Source organism: Phyllostomus discolor, chromosome 1 (genome assembly GCF_004126475.2).
Source record: "Phyllostomus discolor isolate MPI-MPIP mPhyDis1 chromosome 1, mPhyDis1.pri.v3, whole genome shotgun sequence".
Taxonomy (NCBI): domain Eukaryota; kingdom Metazoa; phylum Chordata; class Mammalia; order Chiroptera; family Phyllostomidae; genus Phyllostomus; species Phyllostomus discolor.
The window spans coordinates 145,809,735-145,830,295 of record NC_040903.2 but is presented as its reverse complement, the minus strand read 5'-3'; the positions used below and the strand labels follow the sequence as shown (position 1 = coordinate 145,830,295).

Sequence of the window (20,561 nt, the reverse complement as noted above, 5' to 3'; positions counted from 1 at the left end):
AAGTGAAAGATCACTGCGCTAACCAGTGTGGCTTGGTAGGTTGGGCGTCCTCCAGAAAGGTTGCTGGTTCAACTCCTGGTCAAGGCACACGCCTAGGTTGTGGGTTCCATTCGTGGGTGGGGGATTGGGGTAAATAGAAGGGCGATAGCTATTTTCTCCCTCTCTTCCTCCCTCCCTCCCCATTTATCTAAAAAAAATGTATTTTGTTTTGGTTTTTAATGAAGGATCACTAATTCTTGTGATAGTTTGATAGCGTTTCCACTGAAGGTGATGTAAGTGGTGTGAGACAGGATAGTAAGAAGCTAGGTAAATTCCTTGGCAAGTGGAATAGGGAAACTGAGACAGACAGCTGAACTGGCCAAGCACTATCTAGGCCTCAGTTGTATATCCACTCCAGGCCCAGAAAAGTAGCAAAACCCAGGTGGGTGATGCCAGGACCAGCTGCGATGACTAAGGACCCCCTGCCTTGGCACTGACCAATCAGTAGCAATCGTGACCCTGAAAGAGTACACCTGGAAAACTGAACAATATTCTGCTGAAACCCTCCCCTAATACCTTCCCTAAGGTTCTTGCTTGTAAGAGAGAGCTAAAGTCTCAAGACAAAGGGCCCAGGGCCCTCTGGGGAGCAGCCTACTCCATTCCCTTCCCTATAGGTTAGTAGCCTATTGTAACTAAGTGTTTGATGATAGGAATTTCAATTAGCTGACAACCTGGTTATGGATAGCAATCAAAAGGAAAGGGTGAATATGAACAGGGGCTATTGAGAAAAAACATGTATGTGTGTGGAATGTGGCAGTTACACCCATTCGGTAAATATTCACTGAGTGACTAATATGTGCTAGGTACTGTAGAGGTTTAGTAGTGATTAAAATATTAATTTCCATCTCATTTTCTGAATTTAAGTTACTTAGTATGTAATTTACACTGAGATCTGTCTTTTGAGATGTGTAGCTTTGTATGAACCTAGAAGTAGAGGACACAGAAGTGAATATGCACACACATGAACATCTCTGGACATTTAGTTCTCAGGATTACACTTAATGAGAAGCAAAAATGCTATCTTCCTAGTTGAAAAACTCTTGAGAAAGCTGGCTAATGTGAGATCACGAAAGACTGCTCAAGGACACTACTCTACCAAAGGGTTTTTGCTTCCTTAATAACCTTGGTCTAGCAACTACCTTCAAAAAATTTAACCAGGAATGTTTTTGTACTTTTATTCAGAAGTACATGTATTCTGGATGGCCCTATGTTTAGACAAACGTGTTATTACTAAAGTAAAATAGCCCCATTATTGCTATATTATAGAACTATTAAATTAACATTTCATTGTTCACAAATCTGAATTTCTCATGTTATAGCTTTCTTTCAAGGTCCTGAACATATAGAAGTGAAATATAAATTTATATAGCAGTAAATTTAATAGTCTTGGGAGAGGAAGAGAGTAATGGATATATCCTTCCAGAAGATGAAGGGGGTCGATTCACCTTCAAGTCAGAATTCTGCAGGTCAACCCCTAAACAGTATAAGCATTTTTGTCTAGGAAAGGAAAAGTTTTCTAGTAGAAGAAATTTAGTCTCTGGTAGAATTTGAGATTTCTAAGTCCCGGATTGCCTTCTCTCACCTACAGATGAAGCTGAAGAAATAGCACAGGAACTTCTGAAAAAATAACCAGATGAAGGGCAGGTCCCAGAAGTCTACTTTCACATCCACTTTGGGTAAATTATTACAGTAGTAAATCAGGAAAGTTTAGGAGCACAGGAGAGCCACTTATTTTGATATAGATTCATTCTAGACTCCTCATGACCAGTTTTCTACTCAAAAGAAAGCTGCTCCTTTCTTATTCAGTCTTAGTCTGCATACAGCCCTAAGCACTGCAGAGAGAAAGGAACCTCACCTAGACCTCTTCTAGTCAAAACAGAGTGTAAGCCTAGTTATGAGCAGATGAGTGCTGCAAATACTACATTGCTTAACTTTTCCTCATATCTGCTGTGGTAGACTTTCCTGAGTTAGCCACAACAATGCCTCCAATTCCACATGCCCTTATGCAGTGTAACTTTATCACTCTTCCTGTTAACAGGTAAAACTCATTTCCTCTCTTCTTGAATCTGAGCTGGCCTTCTAAACCAGCTTTGGCCAACAGAATGTGACAGAAGATTCTGAGTTTCAGAGCTTAGGCCTTAAGAGGCCTTGCAGCTTTTGCTTTTGTCTTTTTAGAGACATGGGCCTTCATGGATGTCCCGTTATCCTGATAGATAAACCACTTGAAGAGAGGAGAGAGAGAGAGAGAGGGATCCTTGAGATTGAAAGACCTTGAAGGGAAGGACATGATGGAGGATGAATCTATGAAGAAGGCTCCACCCTGGCTGGTGTAGCTCAGTGGATTGAGCTCAGGCCTGCAAACCAAAGGGTTGCTGGTTCGATTCCCAGTCAGGGCACATGCCTGGGTTGCAGGCCAGGTCCCCAGTAGGGGGGCCTTGTGAGAGGCAACCGATATCTCTCACACACTGATGTTTCCCTCTTTCTCCCTCCCTTCCCCTCTTAAAAAAAACCTGTAAAAAATGGGTCAGTAGATTCTACGCCATGTTAGGGGTGATAAAAGTTGAATTCTCTGAGAAGCAGATGCCAAGACAGAATTAGGAGTCCACGTTTGATTGGGGAATAACAGTTGTAAAAAGGGGGTGGAGAGTAAAATTGGATAGGGATAGCTATCAAACTATGAAGACCTGACAAAGCCTCTGCCAGCCCAATGGGGAGTTGCTGAGAAAAAATTGCTCATTAGAGTCCCATGTTCTATGGGCATGGCTAGGACCCTGTACCACTTACCACTTTGTTCTGACATTGGCCAGACTGGTGAGGAGTGGGACAGCTGGAAGCTGTCAGCTAACTAGGCTTTTCACAGGCAGGTAGCCATTTTATTTTTGAAGGGATGCCTCTGAAGCAGCACATCACCATATCTGCCAAAGGAGACTCAGCTCAGTGTACCAAAGGGTCACTGGTTCAATTCCCAGTCAGGGCACAAGCCTAGGTTTCAGGGCCAGGTCCCCAGTAGGGGGTGTGTGAAAGGCAACCACACATTGATGTTTCTCTCCCCCTCTTTCTCTTTCCCTTCCTCACTCTCTAAAAATAAATAAAATCTTTAAGAGAAACATCAATGTGTGGTTGCCTCTTATATACCCCCTACTGGGGACCTGGACCACAACCCAGGCATGTGTCCTGAGAATAGAACCGGCAACCTTTTGGTTCACAGGGTGGCACTCAGTCCACTGAGCCACACCAACTAGGGTGCTTGTAGAGGTTCTTAAATGGTCACTGCATCAGTCCTTAGGTTGTTGTATGGGTTGAATTAGTATATTATAAAGTGGTTATTGTGAAAGCTAAATTTAAGAGAATTGTATGCCCCCTCACCCTTCTCTATCTTTGCACCAAGTTGGTTATTTCCCTCTGGGAACCCACAGGCCATTGTTTGTCTATTATAGTATTTACTACCACCATGTAAAAATGTTTACATTTCTCCTCTTCCTAGCCTCAGCTCCCATAGGTGTATCTTATTTATGACTTTTGTACCTACTTAACACTTGGTCTCTGAAAGAAAATAAATTCTCATAAATAACTGAATGAATAAGCAAAGAAACTCTCTCTTGCTTGTAACAGTGACATTTTTTATCCATTCAGTTTGAATTCTACCCACTGTTTATTTCATGTAGTGTTTTGTGAGCTGACCTACACACTTATTCCAGCAGGTTAGAATTAATTTGCCTTCCAAAAAGATGACCAAATGAAGTGATTTAGAGTGAGAAATGCCCTGGCTGGTGTGGGTCAGTTGGGTGGAGTGTCATCCTGTAGACCAAAAAGTCACAGGTTTGATCCCCAATTGGGGCACATGCCTAGGTTGTAGACTCACGCCCCCAGTCATGGCACATATGGGAGGCAACCAATTGTTTCCCTTTCTAAAAGCAATGAAAAGATGTCCTTGGCTGAGGATAAAAAAAAAAGTGATAAGGGAAAATGCAATCAGGGAGACTAAAGGTAAAGAAAGATGGAAAAGAAAAGAAAGGAAGGAATTTAAAGTGAAGAGAGAAAAGAAAAATAAAAGCTGTCCAGTAAGAGAGGTCTATGAAAGAAGAAAAAGCAGGATAGGTAGGAAAAATAATGAAAAGGAGACAGAAAGAGGGGGGTGGAAAGTCAGACGCAGTGCTGACCTGCCTAAGGAAGTAAGTGCACAGCAGCTGAAGCCTGACAGCAGTTACCATAATGGGAACTGGCATCTAAAGAGAGGGCAAATCTAGTTTATTTAGTTAAATGGCATTATCTATGTCCAACAGGAGTAAGGAAGGTAAAGAAAATTACAAGGATTGGTGACCCATCTCCTTCCACAGGCTGACAAGAAAAACAGATTTATAAAGCTTTGCCAGGAATTAAAGAGACAGGAGCTATTTCTTTACCAAATCGAGTTCCCAAGATTCCCATGTGTTCCTATTCATCAGGGGGGTTTTTTTGGTTTATTTTTTAAATCCTCACCTGAGGACATTTTATCATTGCTTTTTAGAGACAGAGGGAGAGAAAAAGGGAGAGAGACAGAAACATCAATTGGCTGCCTCCTGAAATGGGGTTGTACACACCCAGATGGGGATTGAACCTGCAATTTACACAGCACACTGACAGGGAATCAAGCCTGTAACCCTTGTTACAGGACGAAGCTCCAACAGAGCCACACCAGCCAGGGCTCATCAGTACCTTTTAAAAGGACCTGTACTGTTCTGGTGGGGGGCAACTAGAATCAAACATCATTCTTTACCTTGAATCAAGCCAAGAATAGGTTTACTTACCTCCTCCCTTCTGTCTTCCAGCCAGCCTTATGTCAGGAGTCCTTACTGATGTGGTAGGAAGCCAGCACCATCCCTGATAACTGGTGGTAACACTAAGACTGTGATTCTGTCAACTTGAGTTCATCCAACTCTGCCACTAATTGGTCAAGTGACTTTGGGCAAATCATTTTACCAATTCCATCTCTTTAGCACTAAAATTCAGTGATTTTGTAGTCTTACAAAAAAATTCTGGAGCATCTTCTCTTTATGAAATTAAGGTCCGAGTCAAATCTGAACCTTACCATTTTGTGCTTCCACCCTCAATGTACTTCCTCTACTAAGAATCCTCCTTTATTGTTTAAAAATTATTACAGTTCAATTACTTTGTGTTTATTATATCAGATCTCAAGGATGATACAGATTAATTCATCTTGATTCTGCAGATTAGCTGATGTCAGCCAGTCTGTGCTGGAGTTCAGGAAAGACTGATAAACAGCTTCCAACATTTAAACAAAACAAAACAAGACACCCCAAAAAATAAAACACAAAAGCCTGGTGGTGGAAAGTTCTAGGCAAAGAGAAAACCTAAGTAATAACTGTACATAGTGGGCAAATTCTCTACCTTGTGAGAATACAACATCCATTTCCATAGGGAAATTACATCACTGGAGGTTGTTTTAAAACAAGGCTGACTAAATTAAATATTTTAACACCATATGTTCAGTTTTTGGCAGGACATGTAGGTGGAAAGGGAATTTCAATGTTAGGGGGTGCTGTATCACACCCCAGCTGGCTATTTAGTCATAAAATAAGAAGAAACACACAAATATTTGGTTAAAACACCTTTAATGAAAATGAAATGACACTAACATCTCCCTTGTCTGCTCTTCACATTTTACTATGTTAGGAAGCTCTGAAACCTACACTTCGGAGAAGAAGCCATCATTCAAGTCAGTTACTAGCAAAACCAATACTTTCTCCTCAGAACTGTTCCAAATGATCCTATGTTAAGAGTAAATACTACATCTCATTATAAGACGGAGAGGCAGGGAGGACATCACCTGGAGCTCATCTCCTGAAGTCTGGGACTCTAAGGCCCAGACAGTAACAAAGACATAAGCCCCGGTCCATGGACAAGCAAAATGGGGAGGAAGTGGGCCTTGAGAGAGAAAGATGAGAAAAATACAAGGGGCCAGGGAATAAAGGAGGGAGTTATCTAAAACTAAAAGCACACTAGTGCTAGGAAATCTCTCATGATCTGTGGTGCAGTGCTGCACACTAAGTCACTATTAGTCCAAAAGAACATTTATGTGATCCACTCAATCAAGAATTCAAGGTCCGCTCCCTTATATCATGTCCCTTTCTTAATCACACAGGTTCTCACACTTTAGCAACACTCAACTGTCCATCATTACTTCAACTACCCTCACCAACAGTGTTTGTTAAAGATATGAACTAACTTCACATTTCCCAAAACATTCCATAGGAGACCTCTCGGCAAGATACACTTGTTTCCTAACTTTGAGAGGCAATGAAGAAATATGGGAAGCTGGAGATGTCTTGGCATATCCACCTTTACCTTAATGTGATTATCAAGGAGCTTACTGGCAAGAGTCTGCCCTTCACTTCTCCCTACCCTCTAGGACTGAGTTACAGACACAGATATTGCTGCAGCATCATTGCTAGCACCTTCTGGAGAAGAGGGAAGGAGAAGGAACATACAGTTTGCTACTTCTATGATAAGCTGTTCAAGCACTGCCTTGGATGCAGGAGGCTGCAATAAGAGGGCTCTTTTTCCCTTAGCCCCTCTGAATTCCATTGCTGGAGGCACATTCCCAGCCACAGTTCTTAGGCCAAACAGCTCTGGTCGTGCCAGGCCTGAAGTGGTAGCGGAGGTGGAGCTGGAACTACCAGGCTTGGTGGGAAAAGCCCTGCACCGTACGTTCAATTTTGACAGGAAAGCCGTGCACTGGTTCCAGAATGACGAGGCACCCACACTCACCACCTGGGCAGGAACGTCTTGGGACAAGAACTCATCAGAGGAGTGGCATTGGGCCCTCCAGGCACAGCAGCCAGGCCCTTTGGACTGCGCTGCAATTCCAAATGTGGGTGTTCAGATGCACTTGCCAGAGGGAAAGGATGAGGAAGGGAAGAGAGGGGAGAAGTCACCCCAGGGGTGCTGGAGGGGGTTTCCCTTGGGAATGTGAAAGCTGTAGAGAATCTATTTTCCTCAGGAACAATGAATGGAGAAGAAAAATTCCTCAGGGGGCCAAGCCCTCTCCCCCCTTGAGCACAACAATGTCTAAGCTCAGGGACTAAAGAAAAACCACTTGGGACATATAAGAACTCAAAGACAAATAAGGGCTCATAAATCTTGGAGGTTCTTCTACAAAGCTCTCTGTTTCTGCAACCTACGTCAAAGGGCAGCAAGTATTAAAAAAAAAAAAACAGGCCTATGGGATCGTAGGGTCATCTTTTCGGGGAAAAGGGGAGAGCCCTGGGGAAGTGATGGAGGGTGAACATCCTGGGACCAAAGAAAGAGCAGCAATATTCTGAGGGCCATGAGGGGCAAAGGGCTGTACCTGGTGGTGAGCCAGCAGCATATGCTTCTTGAGGGTAGCCCGCTCGAGAAAGCCCTGCCTACAGAAAACGCAAGTGAGGAGTGGCCCCTCCTTGGGGTGTGTTTTCTGATGCTCCTCCAGAGCTGCCTGGGTGGGAAAGGTCTGGCCACACACATCACAGGCCTTTCTGCTACTGCTCTCTCCTGGCTCCTTTCTCATCACTTCCTGCATGCTCAATTCCTCCACCAAGGTGGTGCTGCTGCCTTCTTCAAGGGTGAATGCTGATGTTGGGCTCGAGCTCCTCTCTGGTTTGGCCGCCTCTTCAGTGCCTCCTGCAACATCACTGCCTCCCTGCTCCACTGGCTGTGTTTGATCCAGGCTGCCTGATGATGGTGGTGGTGGTGGTGGTGGTGGTGGTGGTGGTAGTGGGGGGGGTGGCAGAGAAGGAGGTTGAATCATTTTCTCATTATTGTCCAGCTCCTTCCCAGCTGTAGCTGCTGCCACTACCATCCCCACTTCCTCTTCTGCCCCAGATGCCTCTTCAGAATCACCTCGCACTGATATTGCTTTCTCACCTCCACTTTCTGAGCCTCTCCCTGCCAGAGAATCTTCATCAGTTACATCTTCCTCTTCTTCCTCATCCTCCTCATCCTCCTCAGACAACTCCTCTTCTGGGGACGGCTGCTGGGATGGCTGCTGGGGGAAGCTCCCTGCCGCAGAGACTGTAGATTGCTCAGAGCCATTCTCCTGGGCAGCTCCCCCACCTTCAGGGAGTGTGGTACTGCCGTTGGGGATTTGGCCCCCCAGGTGCATCCGAACATGTTGCTGCAGAGAAACTGCATTGGTGAACTTCTTCTGGCAGATGGGGCAGGAGTTCTGGGCCCGAGCAGCTGGACTGGCCTTGTGGCCCACGAAATGTGCGCGCAGATTGCCCCGGGTGGAAAAAGCTCTGCCACACACTTTGCATTTGAAGGGCCGCTCCCCTCCATGTTGGCCATAATGCAGGCGCAGCGCTCGAGGACAGCTCAGTACCCGGAGGCAGATGACACACTGGTTAGGTCCAGATGAGGCTGAAGCTGAAGCTGCAGGGGCAGAGGTGGTGGCGACTCCTGAGGAAGTAGAGGCCACTGCTACAGTTCCCTGTCGGTCAATCTTTTCTACTAGTTGCTGCAGCTTTGAAGTCTCAGAGGGTGAGGCCCCCAAGGGCTCTAACACACAGGGGAAGGGGAAGCTCCCTGTGGACTTAAAGTGGTTAGTAAGCAGTGCCCAGCTGGGAAGTGAAGTCACCAACTTACTTAGCTGCATGCGAGTTGCTGTGCCACTCTCTGTCACCCCTGCGATGGCAGAGGCCTCAGTTCCTGGAGGAGTATTTTCATCAGCTTTACTCTTTGGCTCTACTGCTTTCATGAGCACAAACTTATTGAAAGCAGGGAGGGCAGGAGCTGCAGCTGTGCCTGCACCAGTGGAGAGCAGCGTCAGGCTCTCTGTGGCACTGAGTGCTGTGGTGGAGGCCACCAGAGGCTTACGTTCCACACTCCCACCTGGCATGGCTGCTTCCTCCTCAGCCTTCTCTGGTGGCACGGACATACCATAGGGCAGGCCGCTGCTGGTGATGACGTAGTCTAGGTGCTCTGGCACTGGGTGAGGATTCATCTGCACGTGCGGGTACTTCTCACGATGCCGGTGAAAATGCACTTTGAGGTTGCCTCGGGTGGTAAAGCGGTTGCCACAGACATTACACTTATAGGGCCTCTCACCTGTGTGTGAACGCAGGTGGATCTGTAGGGCACTGTCACTGCCAAATACTTTGGCACAAAAGCGGCATTTATGCCGTCCACCGGGTTTCTCCAAGGGACCCATCACTTCCCCATAACCCAGTTCACCGCTTCCATTCTTTGGCTTTAAGAGCCCTGGGGAGGCAGTGGCCTCTAGGCCTCGGGCTGCCCCAAGACACTGTGCTGCCAGCAGTCCTGTGGTGCCTGGGAATGCCAGATGAGGTGAGGAAATCAGCTGATCTGTGTTGCCTGGCAGGGCTGGGGAAGGGGCAGGTGTGGGTTTGTGGCTTCTCGCAACCCCTCCAGCAGAAAAAGGGTGCTGTGACCCTAGTGGATGATAAAGGTGGAAGAAGGCTTGCTTGGGTGTTTCTGCCCCTGCTGAGGATGAGGTGGATGAGGAAGAAGGTGCCAACGTCTTCCCAGTTTGGACAGGCTTGATGGGGCTGAAGAGGGGAAGCAGGGGCTTGGTGGAAGAGGCATTCCCCCCTGTCCCAGGTAATTCTGAGGGACTGGCAGGGGGGCCCACCGTTTGGCCTAAGGAGCCAAGCAGTAGTACCTGCCTGCAAATTTGCTCAGTCATCTGCATCTGATGGATCTGGCGCTGCTGCAGCACCCGGAGCTCTTCCAAGATCAGAGGGATGTTCAAGTGGCTGCTGCCTACACCTGGGGGCGGAGGTGGAGGAGGAGGAGGCGGGGGTGCAGGGGTGGATTCTGGAGGTAATGGGGTTGCTCCCAGCTTGGGACTGGCCAAGATCAGGCCCCCACCACCCCCAGCTGCTGTACCTGTGGTAGCCACCAGGAAATGCCCTGCAGACTCCTCTCCTCTCCGCTCTGTTCCCCAGGTGGGATCTGTGGGCACCGAGGACCCAGAATCCGAAGGGTTGCTGTGCTCTGCCTCCATGACCTGGGGACTATTGTGGCCCTCAGGCCGGGGCTCAGAAGAGGTCGACGAGTTGTTGGGATTCTCCTGGCCCCCAATTATCACCATTACAGGGGGTTCGGTAGAACATGCATTCTGGTGAGCGAGGAATTCAGCTGGGTCAGTGAATTGTGCGCAGCACTTGGCACAGACTTGGGGGTGGTCCTCCTCACTAGCATCACCTGAGGACAAGAAGAGGAAAGAGCGTGGGTGGTGTGGCTGGAATGGGTATGGAGGCTCTAATTAACTATGAGCCCAGCAACTGCTAGTTGGGGGTGGGGAGATGAGCTCACCATCAGGCCATGCAAAAGGCTAGAAGTCGGTCTTGACCCTCCTGGACAAGAGAACCCAGCATGGGGGTGTGGGGGGGGGGCACGTGCAGGCTTCTGCCCTCCCCTGTCCTCTCCCCCCTTTACCCCCCTCGACCAACCCGGCGCGGGCCACCTGCGAGCGCAAAGAATGGGTTGTGAGGACACGAAGAAGGGTCTATGCAGAGAAACGTGCATTTGATCGCATCCACCGAAAGTCTCCCCTCCCCCCGCGTGTCCCTTTCACCCCATCGCTGCCCAGGCCGGGCCCTACCGCACCTCCAAGCTCCGCTGGCTCCCCGCAGGGACCCCTGAGAAGAGAGCTTCTCCCAGCTTCCTGCGCCATGGTGTTGGGGGAAGTGGAGGGCCGGGTGGAGTGGGAGACAATAGGGATGTGGGGTGGGGGAGGTGGCGGTGGCCGCTGGGGCTGCGGCAGCCACTGCACCCAGCGGCCCAGACTGCAGAGATGGAGATCTGCGAAGGCAGCCAGCGGGGGCAGGGGAGAAGGGGGAGGGGAGGGAGGCAGTGCAGAGGTGGGAGGAGCAGGAGCAAGAGAACTGGGAGAGGGGAGATGGGGTGGAGCTGCCAGGCAGGAGAGTTTGTGGGGAGGGACTGCTGGGGAGGCTGGCGGGAGCTGGCAGAGGAGCGGGCGGGAGCGGAGGTGGGTGTGTGGGGGCGGGAACCGGAGCCCTGGAGAGTTTCCGGAGGCCCAGGAACAGGTGCTGTGGGTCGTGGTGGGGGTCCACCTTTCCTCGCCCTCTGCCAGCTCCCCCCATCTCCAGATGTCTTTGCCCAGGCCTGCCCCCTCCCCCAAGCAAGCTCAAGGGGGCACAGTGGGAAACACAACCCTGTTCAATAGAGCAAAGCGATAGGCTTCTCCTATTTTTCTTTGCATAAAGGATCCGCTGAGCCTGGAAAACGTGGACTCCAGAGAGGGTGGTCTGGTCTCAGAGGAGCCTCCGAGGCCAAAGCCCAGGGGCAACCTAGGACATCCTCTCATCACCAACACACCCACCCCCAAACACCCCAAGTTTTGCCCTGCCTTCCTCACCTCCATTACCACCCTACCCTCGCCTTCCTCCACAAAAGAAATGTCTCGGGGTGGGAGGCTGCGGGTAGGATTTTCAAGGAAGTCATTCCAGGATTCCTGTCTTACAACACTAAGCCTCTTTACACCCTGCCCCTCCTACTGCAGAATAGTAGCTGAATTCAAGTTTCTCCACAGATCACCCACCTTACACATAACTCACAAAGTTCGTGCTCATTGAGGGAGTCATCTCCTCAATGAGCCATCTTCTCTACCCTTCTTCCTTCACTGTCCTTCTCCTGAAACCACACTGTCACTATTAAGGACAGCTGGTGTTGGAGAGATGCGGGCCTACTGAGGCCCACCTAGCTCTAACTTCCGGGGCGGGGGTGGAGCTCCTCCTGAAACAATGCAGCAGGGGCGGCCAGGCAGCCTCTCAGTGTTTAAAGCCCCTTTCAGCTCCACCCAGGTTTCAATGCCCTAGAAATGACTACACCTGTTCCCTGCCACAGAGGCCACCTCCTGGCCTCCTACTTAGAGAAACATAAGTAGGGATAAGATACCCCCTTGATCCCATACTCTGCATTCTCTTTCTACCTTGAGTCTTAATGAATTTCCCACTTCCTAAAAGAATTTATGGCACTTACAAGAGGTGACCACAAGTTTTTAGTTTTGTGGTTGCCTGGGCACCAGTAAACCCATGTTGTTCTAATGCCAGTTCTATTCTTGCCTGACTGGTAAATTGAGGCATGGTGCTCAGTCACACCACACTGTGCCCTCATTTCCCTTTTTGTCAAGTGGTAATATTGTACCTGTGCTGTCTTCCTCAGGAAAGCATTGTGGGGACAGCAACTTGAGATTAGTCTTAGTATTTACATAAGGACTTTAGGTTTTGGGGGAAGTCCCAAATATTATGGATTAGAGGATGTATATTGTCAGTGGCAAAACAATCTAGCTGAAATATACATATACTAAAATTAGATCTGTTTGTCATGTTGCTTATTAATCATTAATTTCAGAGGTAAGCTATTGGCTAATATCATTGGCATATGTCAAGGGTAGGGAGTCTTTTTTGGAAGGAGCTGAAACAATCTAATAGTAATATCCACTTTTCAACAGAAATTTTGCTACCTTTTTTTTTAAGAGGGGAGAAAGGAGGGCAAAAGAGAGGGAGAGAAACATCAATGTGTGATTGCCACTTGCACGCCCCCTACTGGGGACCTGGCCTCACAACCCAGGCATGCCCTGACTGGGAATTGAACCAGCAATCCTTGGGTTCACAGGCCAGCACTCACTCCACTGAGCCACACCAGCCAGGGATGCTATATTTTTTTAATTGAAAACACCTCACTGAATTATGTTTTGAAACATTACATAATCATAAGGATTGTAATGCTGGAAATGATGGCTCTGAAACAGATGAGCTAAGTACTTCCCAGCCTGACCTTTACAATGAGGGAATGGGAGGGTCTATTGCAATTACTGCAAGTCACAGGTTAGTACAATGTTGTTTATTTTTACACATAAGGAAATCGAAGCTTGGAGAGATTAAGTGACTTTTTCAAGTCCACATGGTAATTCAGTGAAGGGAGCATTCAGAGTTTTGACTCCTGCCCTGTGCTTTCTGAAGTACAGCAACATTGTGTGGCTTCCCTAATGCTGCAGAAAGGGCCCTGTACGGCTCTTACCTGCCATTTGCTCTCTGGCCTCAGTAAGGGTGAGGGAGTCAGATGGAAGCTTTCTACTGAGCATTTGTTAATTAGCATTGAACATTTGATATCGAGTTGCTGTTTTGTCAGCTCTTCTGACAAGAAAAGAAATCCTTTTCTTTTCATCTTCTCCTGGGAAACACTGTCCCCTTTCTTGCTCTTTAATGAAACTTGCTTTCTGATGCGTAATTTGATCTGCACTCTTCTTTAAGGTAAATTTAGTCCCTGGTGAAAGGTGACAGATCAACAGCCACCTGTAAGAGGAATCCTCTATTTCTCAGCACTTTGCACTCACTGCCTATCTTGAAAAGGGGAGCAGGATTCTTAGGCAGACACGAATGAAGTCATAAACACTGGAATAAACTAAGCTGGTAATGGTGTCTAGATAGCAGATAAGGTGCAGTAAGCTATTTTGGGTCACATGTAAAACCTGGGATGGATGAAGGCCTAAGACCTGGACATGATTGTTTACATTTATAAAGAGATGAAATGATAAGGAAAAGGGAAACCAGGTGGTTCTCTAACCTGGTGGCTTTAGAGAGTCATCAAACTGCTGCTTTAGGCTAGGGAGAGAAGGCTGGGGAGAAAAAAAAAAGAGAAAAACAGGTGGGTAAAGTGCTCAGCAGGGTGGTCTAGTTGCACAGTGGTTCTCAAACTTTGCTGCCCATCAGAATTACTGGGAGAGCTTTTAAAAATATCTATAGCCAGGCCACACCCCAGACCACTTTAGAATGCCTGAGGGTGGGACCCAGGCATCAGGATGTTTGTAAAGCTCCTCAGGTGATTCCACTGCCCAGGCAAGGATGAGAGCCACACTGTCTATCAGAGTTCTGCCCTTCCCATCAAACCTTCTACCCATCAAACCTTCTACCCTTATCTGTGCTCAACCTGGCCAAAATGAGGACATTGGCACAATGATCTGCTAACTGCTAAGTCTTCCTGTCAGGCATCCGCTCTGTTCTGCCCACAGCTACGCTTTAGCTCTCTCGTATCCTGCTCCCGTGAACAAAACTTGATGATTTAAACCTCACTGTGAATTTAGCAACTACATTGCCTTTCAAAATGTGCATCTTGAACCACATTTCTAACTTTAAGATGAAAGGCTTTGTTCTGAAAAGAGTTTGAGAATTTTCCAGCCATGAAAGAAACAAAACATGCTATGTAAGCACCTGCCTGAAGCTCCTGTTAACCTTGGACTAACACAAACTGGTAGTGTCCACAACTATGAGTTGATTCTGTAACTACTGCTATGGACTATTTCTAAGGGATAACATCCCATCTTCTTTTCCACACCTCTCGCTCACAAATACACACAGATACTTTTTTGCACCCCTGGCCTGTGCAACACAGTAGATAAACAGGCACAATCATTTGTACATCTGGTGCTAAGTGAGAAAAATATATTTGTTTCCAACCTAGGAATGTCTTAGGTCAAACACCAAAAATTTTTTTAAGTGGATATTTTTTCTTATATCAAAAGACTCAGAAGTAACCACAGAATTCATACCATTTTGGAGCTGAAAGGGACTTAGAGATCTTACCCACTCATTGAGCTCAGTCATTGAGTGCGCAGGCTATGATCAAACAGACCTGAGTTAAAGCCTCAGTTTTGGCACTTTTCTAATCTTTGTGACCTTGGAAAAATTTCTTAATTTATCTTGGGCTTGGATTTCTCTTCTTTAAAATAGGGTATAGCCATAAAAAAAAGAATGAAATGCTGACACATGCTACAACATGGGTGAGCAGTGAAAACATGTTGAATGAAATAGGCCAGACACAAAAGGACAAATATTAAATGCTTCCATTATATGAATTACCTAGAATGGGTAAATGCATAGAGACTGCAAGTAGAATGGTGGTTGTCAGGGACTGCGGGGAGAAGGAAAGGGGGGGTTATTGTTTAATGGGTATAGAGTTTCTGTTTTGCAGGATGAAAGAGTTCTGGAGATGGATGGTGGTGATTGTTGTACAACACTGTGAATATGCTTAAGGCCACTGAGTTTTATACTTAAAGTAGTTAAAATGGTAAATTTTGTTATGTATATTTTACCACAATAAAAATGTTTTTTTTTTTAATGGAGGTAATAATAGAGTAGTTGGGAGGAATAAACAAGAGGAAATACATAAAGAGCCTAGCATAGTACCTGACAAATAGTAAATGCTCCACAAATATTATTGATGAGTGGTATTAGTTGCAGGCCAAAAGCTAAAGCCCTGGGAGGAGGAACTTGCCCAAGATCACATAGCTTCAAAGTGCCAGATGGATTGAAAATCAGGCTTTCTGTTTCCTTCTCCAGTTCTCTGTTACATTATGCCTGAGTTACTTCTATGCCCTTAGAAATGTTTTCTTTTTGACCCAGGGGTACCTAGGGCTGAAAGGCTTATGGCTTAATAGCCTGAGAGCTGATGATCTTTACTTCTAGATATAAAGAAAACAGAGCCCTTAAAACTCTAATTTTGCTTTCTTCCCCTTTTGCTGCTCTTGATGTCAGCTGGCCTCCATTTCTCCCTCTAGATCTGTTTGGCTGTTGTCCTGGTTTCTCCTTCTCACTAAATATCTGGGTTTCTGATTGTTTCCTTTATTTCCCAGATGCACTAGTTTACATTTTCCCTATTCATGTCCCTTATGTTCTCTAATCCAGATTTCTAGACTCTGTAGGGGAGAGAGATTTTTTTTTCTCTCCAGAGCTGTTAAGTAAATAGACTATTTCCTTCTCATCACTTACGTGCAATAAGTATTCTGTTAGCTTTTGGTATTCTGGTCAAAGAAGCTGAGCAAAAACAGGGCTGGATAGCAGGTTTTACAGACTGTTTCTTGCTGACATCTTAGGTCACTGCAGAGACAAGTCTTTTAAAATGTGCAACAAAGGCTCAGCATTTGCTTATCACGTAGAGGCAATGTTGCTAAAAGGCAAATGCTCCTGAAAACCTCAGTGGCACCCTAGCCTAGCAAATAAATGTCTGCTGGTGCTCATAATGATGGCCATCGCTTCACAGGTGCACCAAGGAACACACAGAAGAGCCCACAAACAAGAGCCTTCCCTACCTAATTTTGGGACACACAGAACAAGAAAATGTCTCTGAGAGGAAAGGAAAATTCAGGAACCTGAAGATCACATATACAAATAGAAACCCTTTCTGTGGAAAAGGAGGAAATGAGAAATGTACATATCTCATAAGAGCAGGAAGGAACTTTTGCTTTCATCAAACACAGCTATCACAGCTTCAGGATGAGACCCTGCAATGGGTTACTCCGTGTAACCCCAGGACCTTTCACTTTCAGGACCATGCTGATCAGAAAGCCTTTAAAGCTTTCTTAAGGCAGACCTTACGAGGTTACTACTATGTACTTTTTCTTAAGTATTAATTTTTTGAGGATATGTTTATTGACTTTAGTGAGAGAGGAAAAGAAAGAGGGGAGAGAGAAGGAGACAGAGAGAGAGATGGAGAGAAACATCAATGTGAGAGAGAAACATCCATTGGTTGCCTCCCATATGTGCCCCAATTGGGATCGAATCTCCATGTGGGATTGAACACATACTTAGCAACCTAGGTATGTGTCCTGCTGACCAGGAATCGAACCTACAACCTTTTGGTGTACAGGATGACGCTCCAACCAACTGAGCCACCTGACCAGGGCAGGTCACTACTCCTTTCTTGCTTCTTACATTTATGTTTCTGACTCTCATGGTTCATGGGCGATATTTCAACTGAAATTTGCTTCTGGCATTGGATTCAAGCATACACTACTTCTATGGGGATGGCTTTGGAGCAGCATCTCCATGCCCCCAAGTGTTCTCAGGCCCAAGTGGGAGCTACAGTTCAAGGAGCTTGAGAAACTGCTTAGGCAGTTGCTAAAGATTCCTTTTGACTCCCTCACAGATTTTTCCTCAGCTGTGGTATGAGAATGGGTGAGCAGACTTGGGAGAAGAGAGAGGATGCCTCTTGGGTTGGGGGAGATTCAGCACTGTTCCATAATCAAGCCAGCAGGGGAGCAGGGCTGTGAAGCAACTCTGAGGGTCTGAGAGAAGTTTCCTGTAGAGCAGGAGGAGGAAACATCCCGCCTGCAGAGGCATTAAGAAGGGCTAATGTGTCCCAGGAGGGAACAATGTCACCACCATGAGCCTCTAAATATGGGCACAGTGGGATTCCAGCAAAGCAGTGACTCTGAGGAGGAGGCGTTCTATCCAAAACACAGTATGTCTGTTAAGGTTGTTCCATAATACATGGAGCACTGATGTGATCTCAAGTCATTTTTTTTACAACAGTGGAAAACTAAATCCATGACTTAGTTTTGGTCACTTCAAATACATTCTCCTAGAGCTTTTCATGGTGCACATCTCATAAAGAAATGCTGAAGTTCACCAAGAGATTCCTGAGCTTTGGTTGTATTTCAGCACTTGCAGGAAGTGCCACTGTCCTAACACAGAATGCTAATAACAGTACTCACATGCATTTAGTCCTTATTTATCTTAGATATTTTTCTAAGCACTGTACATATATTAACTCACTTTGATTCTCCCAATAACCTACGGAGGTAGCTAGTATATTTATCCCCATTTTACTGGTGAAGAAACTGAGGCATAAGGTAGCAAAGTAAACCAAGTAAGATTGCACAGCTAACCACACAGTGGAGCCAGGATTTGAATCCTGAAAGTATGGCTTCAAAACCCTTGTGCTTAATCCTACACTATATTGTTGGGCGAATCAACTGTTTACCAAGTCAATAGTTTATCCCTGAACCAGGACTTTTGGACCGTCACAGGGAGCACATATGCAGCCATATCACTAACCTGTATGTCCAATGCTTGCTTGATCCTAAGAATTACCTGGATGTTTACAAAGATATTCTCAGACTCTAGCCCAGATCTACCCATCAAGCAAGTTTGGAAACTCTGATTCAGTTGAGTGAGCAGCACCAGCCCTGGATATCAGGAAACCTAGGTTTTTGTCTTGATTATGCCTCTGTTTCTGAGGCTTTGGGCAGTGTCACTACTCAGTACTCTAGTCCTCTACTGTCTGTCTTTTACTGGGATGTTATAAGAATATATGAAATCTCTCCTCCCCCCCATAAAGAAAATCTGTTACTTAAAAAACAGATGATAATATCCATACAAAATGATATGCATGTATTAACAGGTATATTAACGCATATTATTTTTCTTAGCTTGGCCTCACTTGAAGCCCAAACCTAAGCTCCTCATCCAGACCTCTTCTTCAGTCTCTACCCCAGGTGACATGGATACTCATCCCAAACCTGGCTTCATCTGACCGACATTAGCTCTCTCCCTCTGGGAGCTCTGATCTGCTCTCGGCTCAGCTCAACAATGAGAAACTTTTTTCTCTTCTCCCTCAGGGGAACCTTCACGTTTATCCAATTCATTCTCTTGCAACCCAACTCTCCAGAAAGAAAAGGGGGGAAAATCCCACCCCTAAGAGACAGTCTTCAGGTCTCAGGACGTTACTTAGCAACGGCACAAAGACCAGTGAGCAAAGGAGGACCTGGAGAGAAAACTCTTGGGTGGGGAGACAGAGCCAGTTTGAAAACTCCATTTCAACCAAAGAAAAACAACAAGGAAAACACAAACAGAATCAATCTTGAGAATAGCCAAGTGGGGCTTCTCCCCAGCACAGGTCATCTCCTTAGTCGCCACATCTCAACTCCTTCAAACAACCCCCGGGGACTATGTCCTCCCCCCGGTTTTTCCCATGGTCCTGGGGCCCTCCCCTTGCCCTGCTCTGACCCACACAGGCTTGGACACACAGCTCCCACCCGCACTCCCTCCTCAGGCACCCACCGTTGTCAGATGCGCTGGGACCTTCGCAGTCCGAGATTAACTGTTGGGGTTTCCGCTGCTTTCGCCTAGACATTCCCGGGTACAGAGAGGTGGGAGAGGGAGGGGCGATGCTCACTTAGTCTTAACTGGGGTGCCCTGGTCTGGTCTCCCCCTTGGGTCTGAAGCCAACTGATGCCTCTTCTCCAGTGCAAATCACTGTGAAGCAGAGATGTTCTCTCTCCCCAGAGATAGACTTACACCTCTCTCTCTCTCCCTTTCTCTCTCTCTCTCTCTCTCTCTCTCTCTCTCTCTCTCTCTCTCTCTCTCTCTCTCTCTCTCTCTCGACTCTGTCTCTGACTCTCTTTCTCAATCTCTGCAAGTCTTTAAAGGGGAGACGCCCCCTTTTTTTTCTTCAGCTTCTTCCCTACGGTTCTGCAGCTCCCATTGTAAAAGCAAAAATCCTAATCTTTCCGCACACTCTTTTCTTTTGTACTGCAGAGGAAAGGATTTAACCCTCTCCTCCCTGCCAGGGCCTGGGACTCTCCCCATGCTGTCTGTTCAGAAAATGTCACTTATTTTTCTAACTCTTCTTCCAAGCTCTTCACAATGCTTCTGGTTCTTTCATGATTATCACCTTGTTTGATAATGTGACTACTTCTGGGGTATAAACTGAAATAAGAACTTTCTGGTATATCCTGATAATGAGGCCAAGAAGTCAGATACCTCCAGTCAAGCACAGGTGTATAAAAATTTGGCAAAAAGACAGAGTAAAGATGAACAGTCGATATAATAATAACAACTTAATGTGTATAGAGCTGTTCATAAATTTATAGAATGTTTCATGCACATGCCAGTTTTTTATTATTACAACTCTGAGATTAGCATGGCAGGTTTTAGCACTCCCATTTATAGATGATCCTCTTTATAGATGAACCAAAAACTCAGTGAAGTTAAGTAATCTATCCAAGACTGCACAGCAATGAGGTAACAGAGATGCGCCTGGAAGACAGGTACATCTGACAGTTGGTCTAGCATTCCTCTGCCCCACCCCAATACTGCTAAAGGTATACTGTGCCAACACATTTCTAGCACAAAAAAAAGCAATTGATTTTTTTAAAAAGATTTTTTAAAGTTTATTTTTAGAGAGAGGGGATGGGAGAGAGAAAGAGAGGGAGAGAAACATCAACATGTGGTTGCCTCTTGCACACTGCCACCCTGCCACCGGGGACCTGGCGGGCAACCCAGGCATGTGCCCAGGCTGGAAATTGAACCAACGATCCTTCGGTTTGCAGGCCCACACTCAATCCACTGAGCTACACCAGTCAGGGCTAAAGTGATTAATTTTTAAAAATCTCATTTAAAATAACAACTGAGGTGGGTGGCTCTTCTGTCTCTCCCAATCCTGCCCAGCTTGCAGGGAGGCCACCTCTGAGAAGCTGATGTAGATGGGTGGAAGCAACAATGAAGCACCTTGAGCTCAATACAAAGGAACTTTCTCATAGAGTCATGGACTCTCCAGTGAATTTGTGAGCTCTCTGTAATATGTTCTCACAGAGACTGAAAACAATTGTCAATGATTCTGTGGGAATAATGTCCTTTTGGATATGAAGTTGGACTTTTAAGAATATCTTCCATCTCTAAAATACATCCTTTGGCAACTAACCAAGCCTCTGTTGTCTG

The 20,561-nt window shown here is 46.2% G+C and overlaps 1 protein-coding gene across 6 annotated transcripts; it reads right to left on the bottom strand.

The window, feature by feature from the left end:
* Window positions 1-5,634: 5,634 nt before the first annotated feature.
* Window positions 5,635-19,344, bottom strand: SALL2 (spalt like transcription factor 2). Of its 6 annotated transcripts, none has more exons than XM_036030593.1 (3): window positions 18,903-19,113; window positions 9,925-10,242; window positions 5,635-9,804 (listed from the first exon to the last, which is right to left on the bottom strand). In XM_036030593.1, exons 1-3 carry the CDS (start codon window positions 18,973-18,975, stop codon window positions 7,259-7,261), a joined length of 2,937 nt encoding a protein of 978 aa, XP_035886486.1. In that variant the 5' UTR covers window positions 18,976-19,113; the 3' UTR covers window positions 5,635-7,258. The 6 variants fall into 6 exon arrangements, with proteins under 6 accessions (XP_035886486.1, XP_028360037.1, XP_035886491.1 ...); XM_036030603.1 differs by having other exon boundaries at window positions 6,312-6,781; window positions 7,389-10,242; XM_036030608.1 differs by lacking the exon at window positions 18,903-19,113 and adding an exon at window positions 10,648-10,984 and having other exon boundaries at window positions 6,312-6,781; window positions 7,389-10,242.
* Window positions 19,345-20,561: the final 1,217 nt, after the last annotated feature.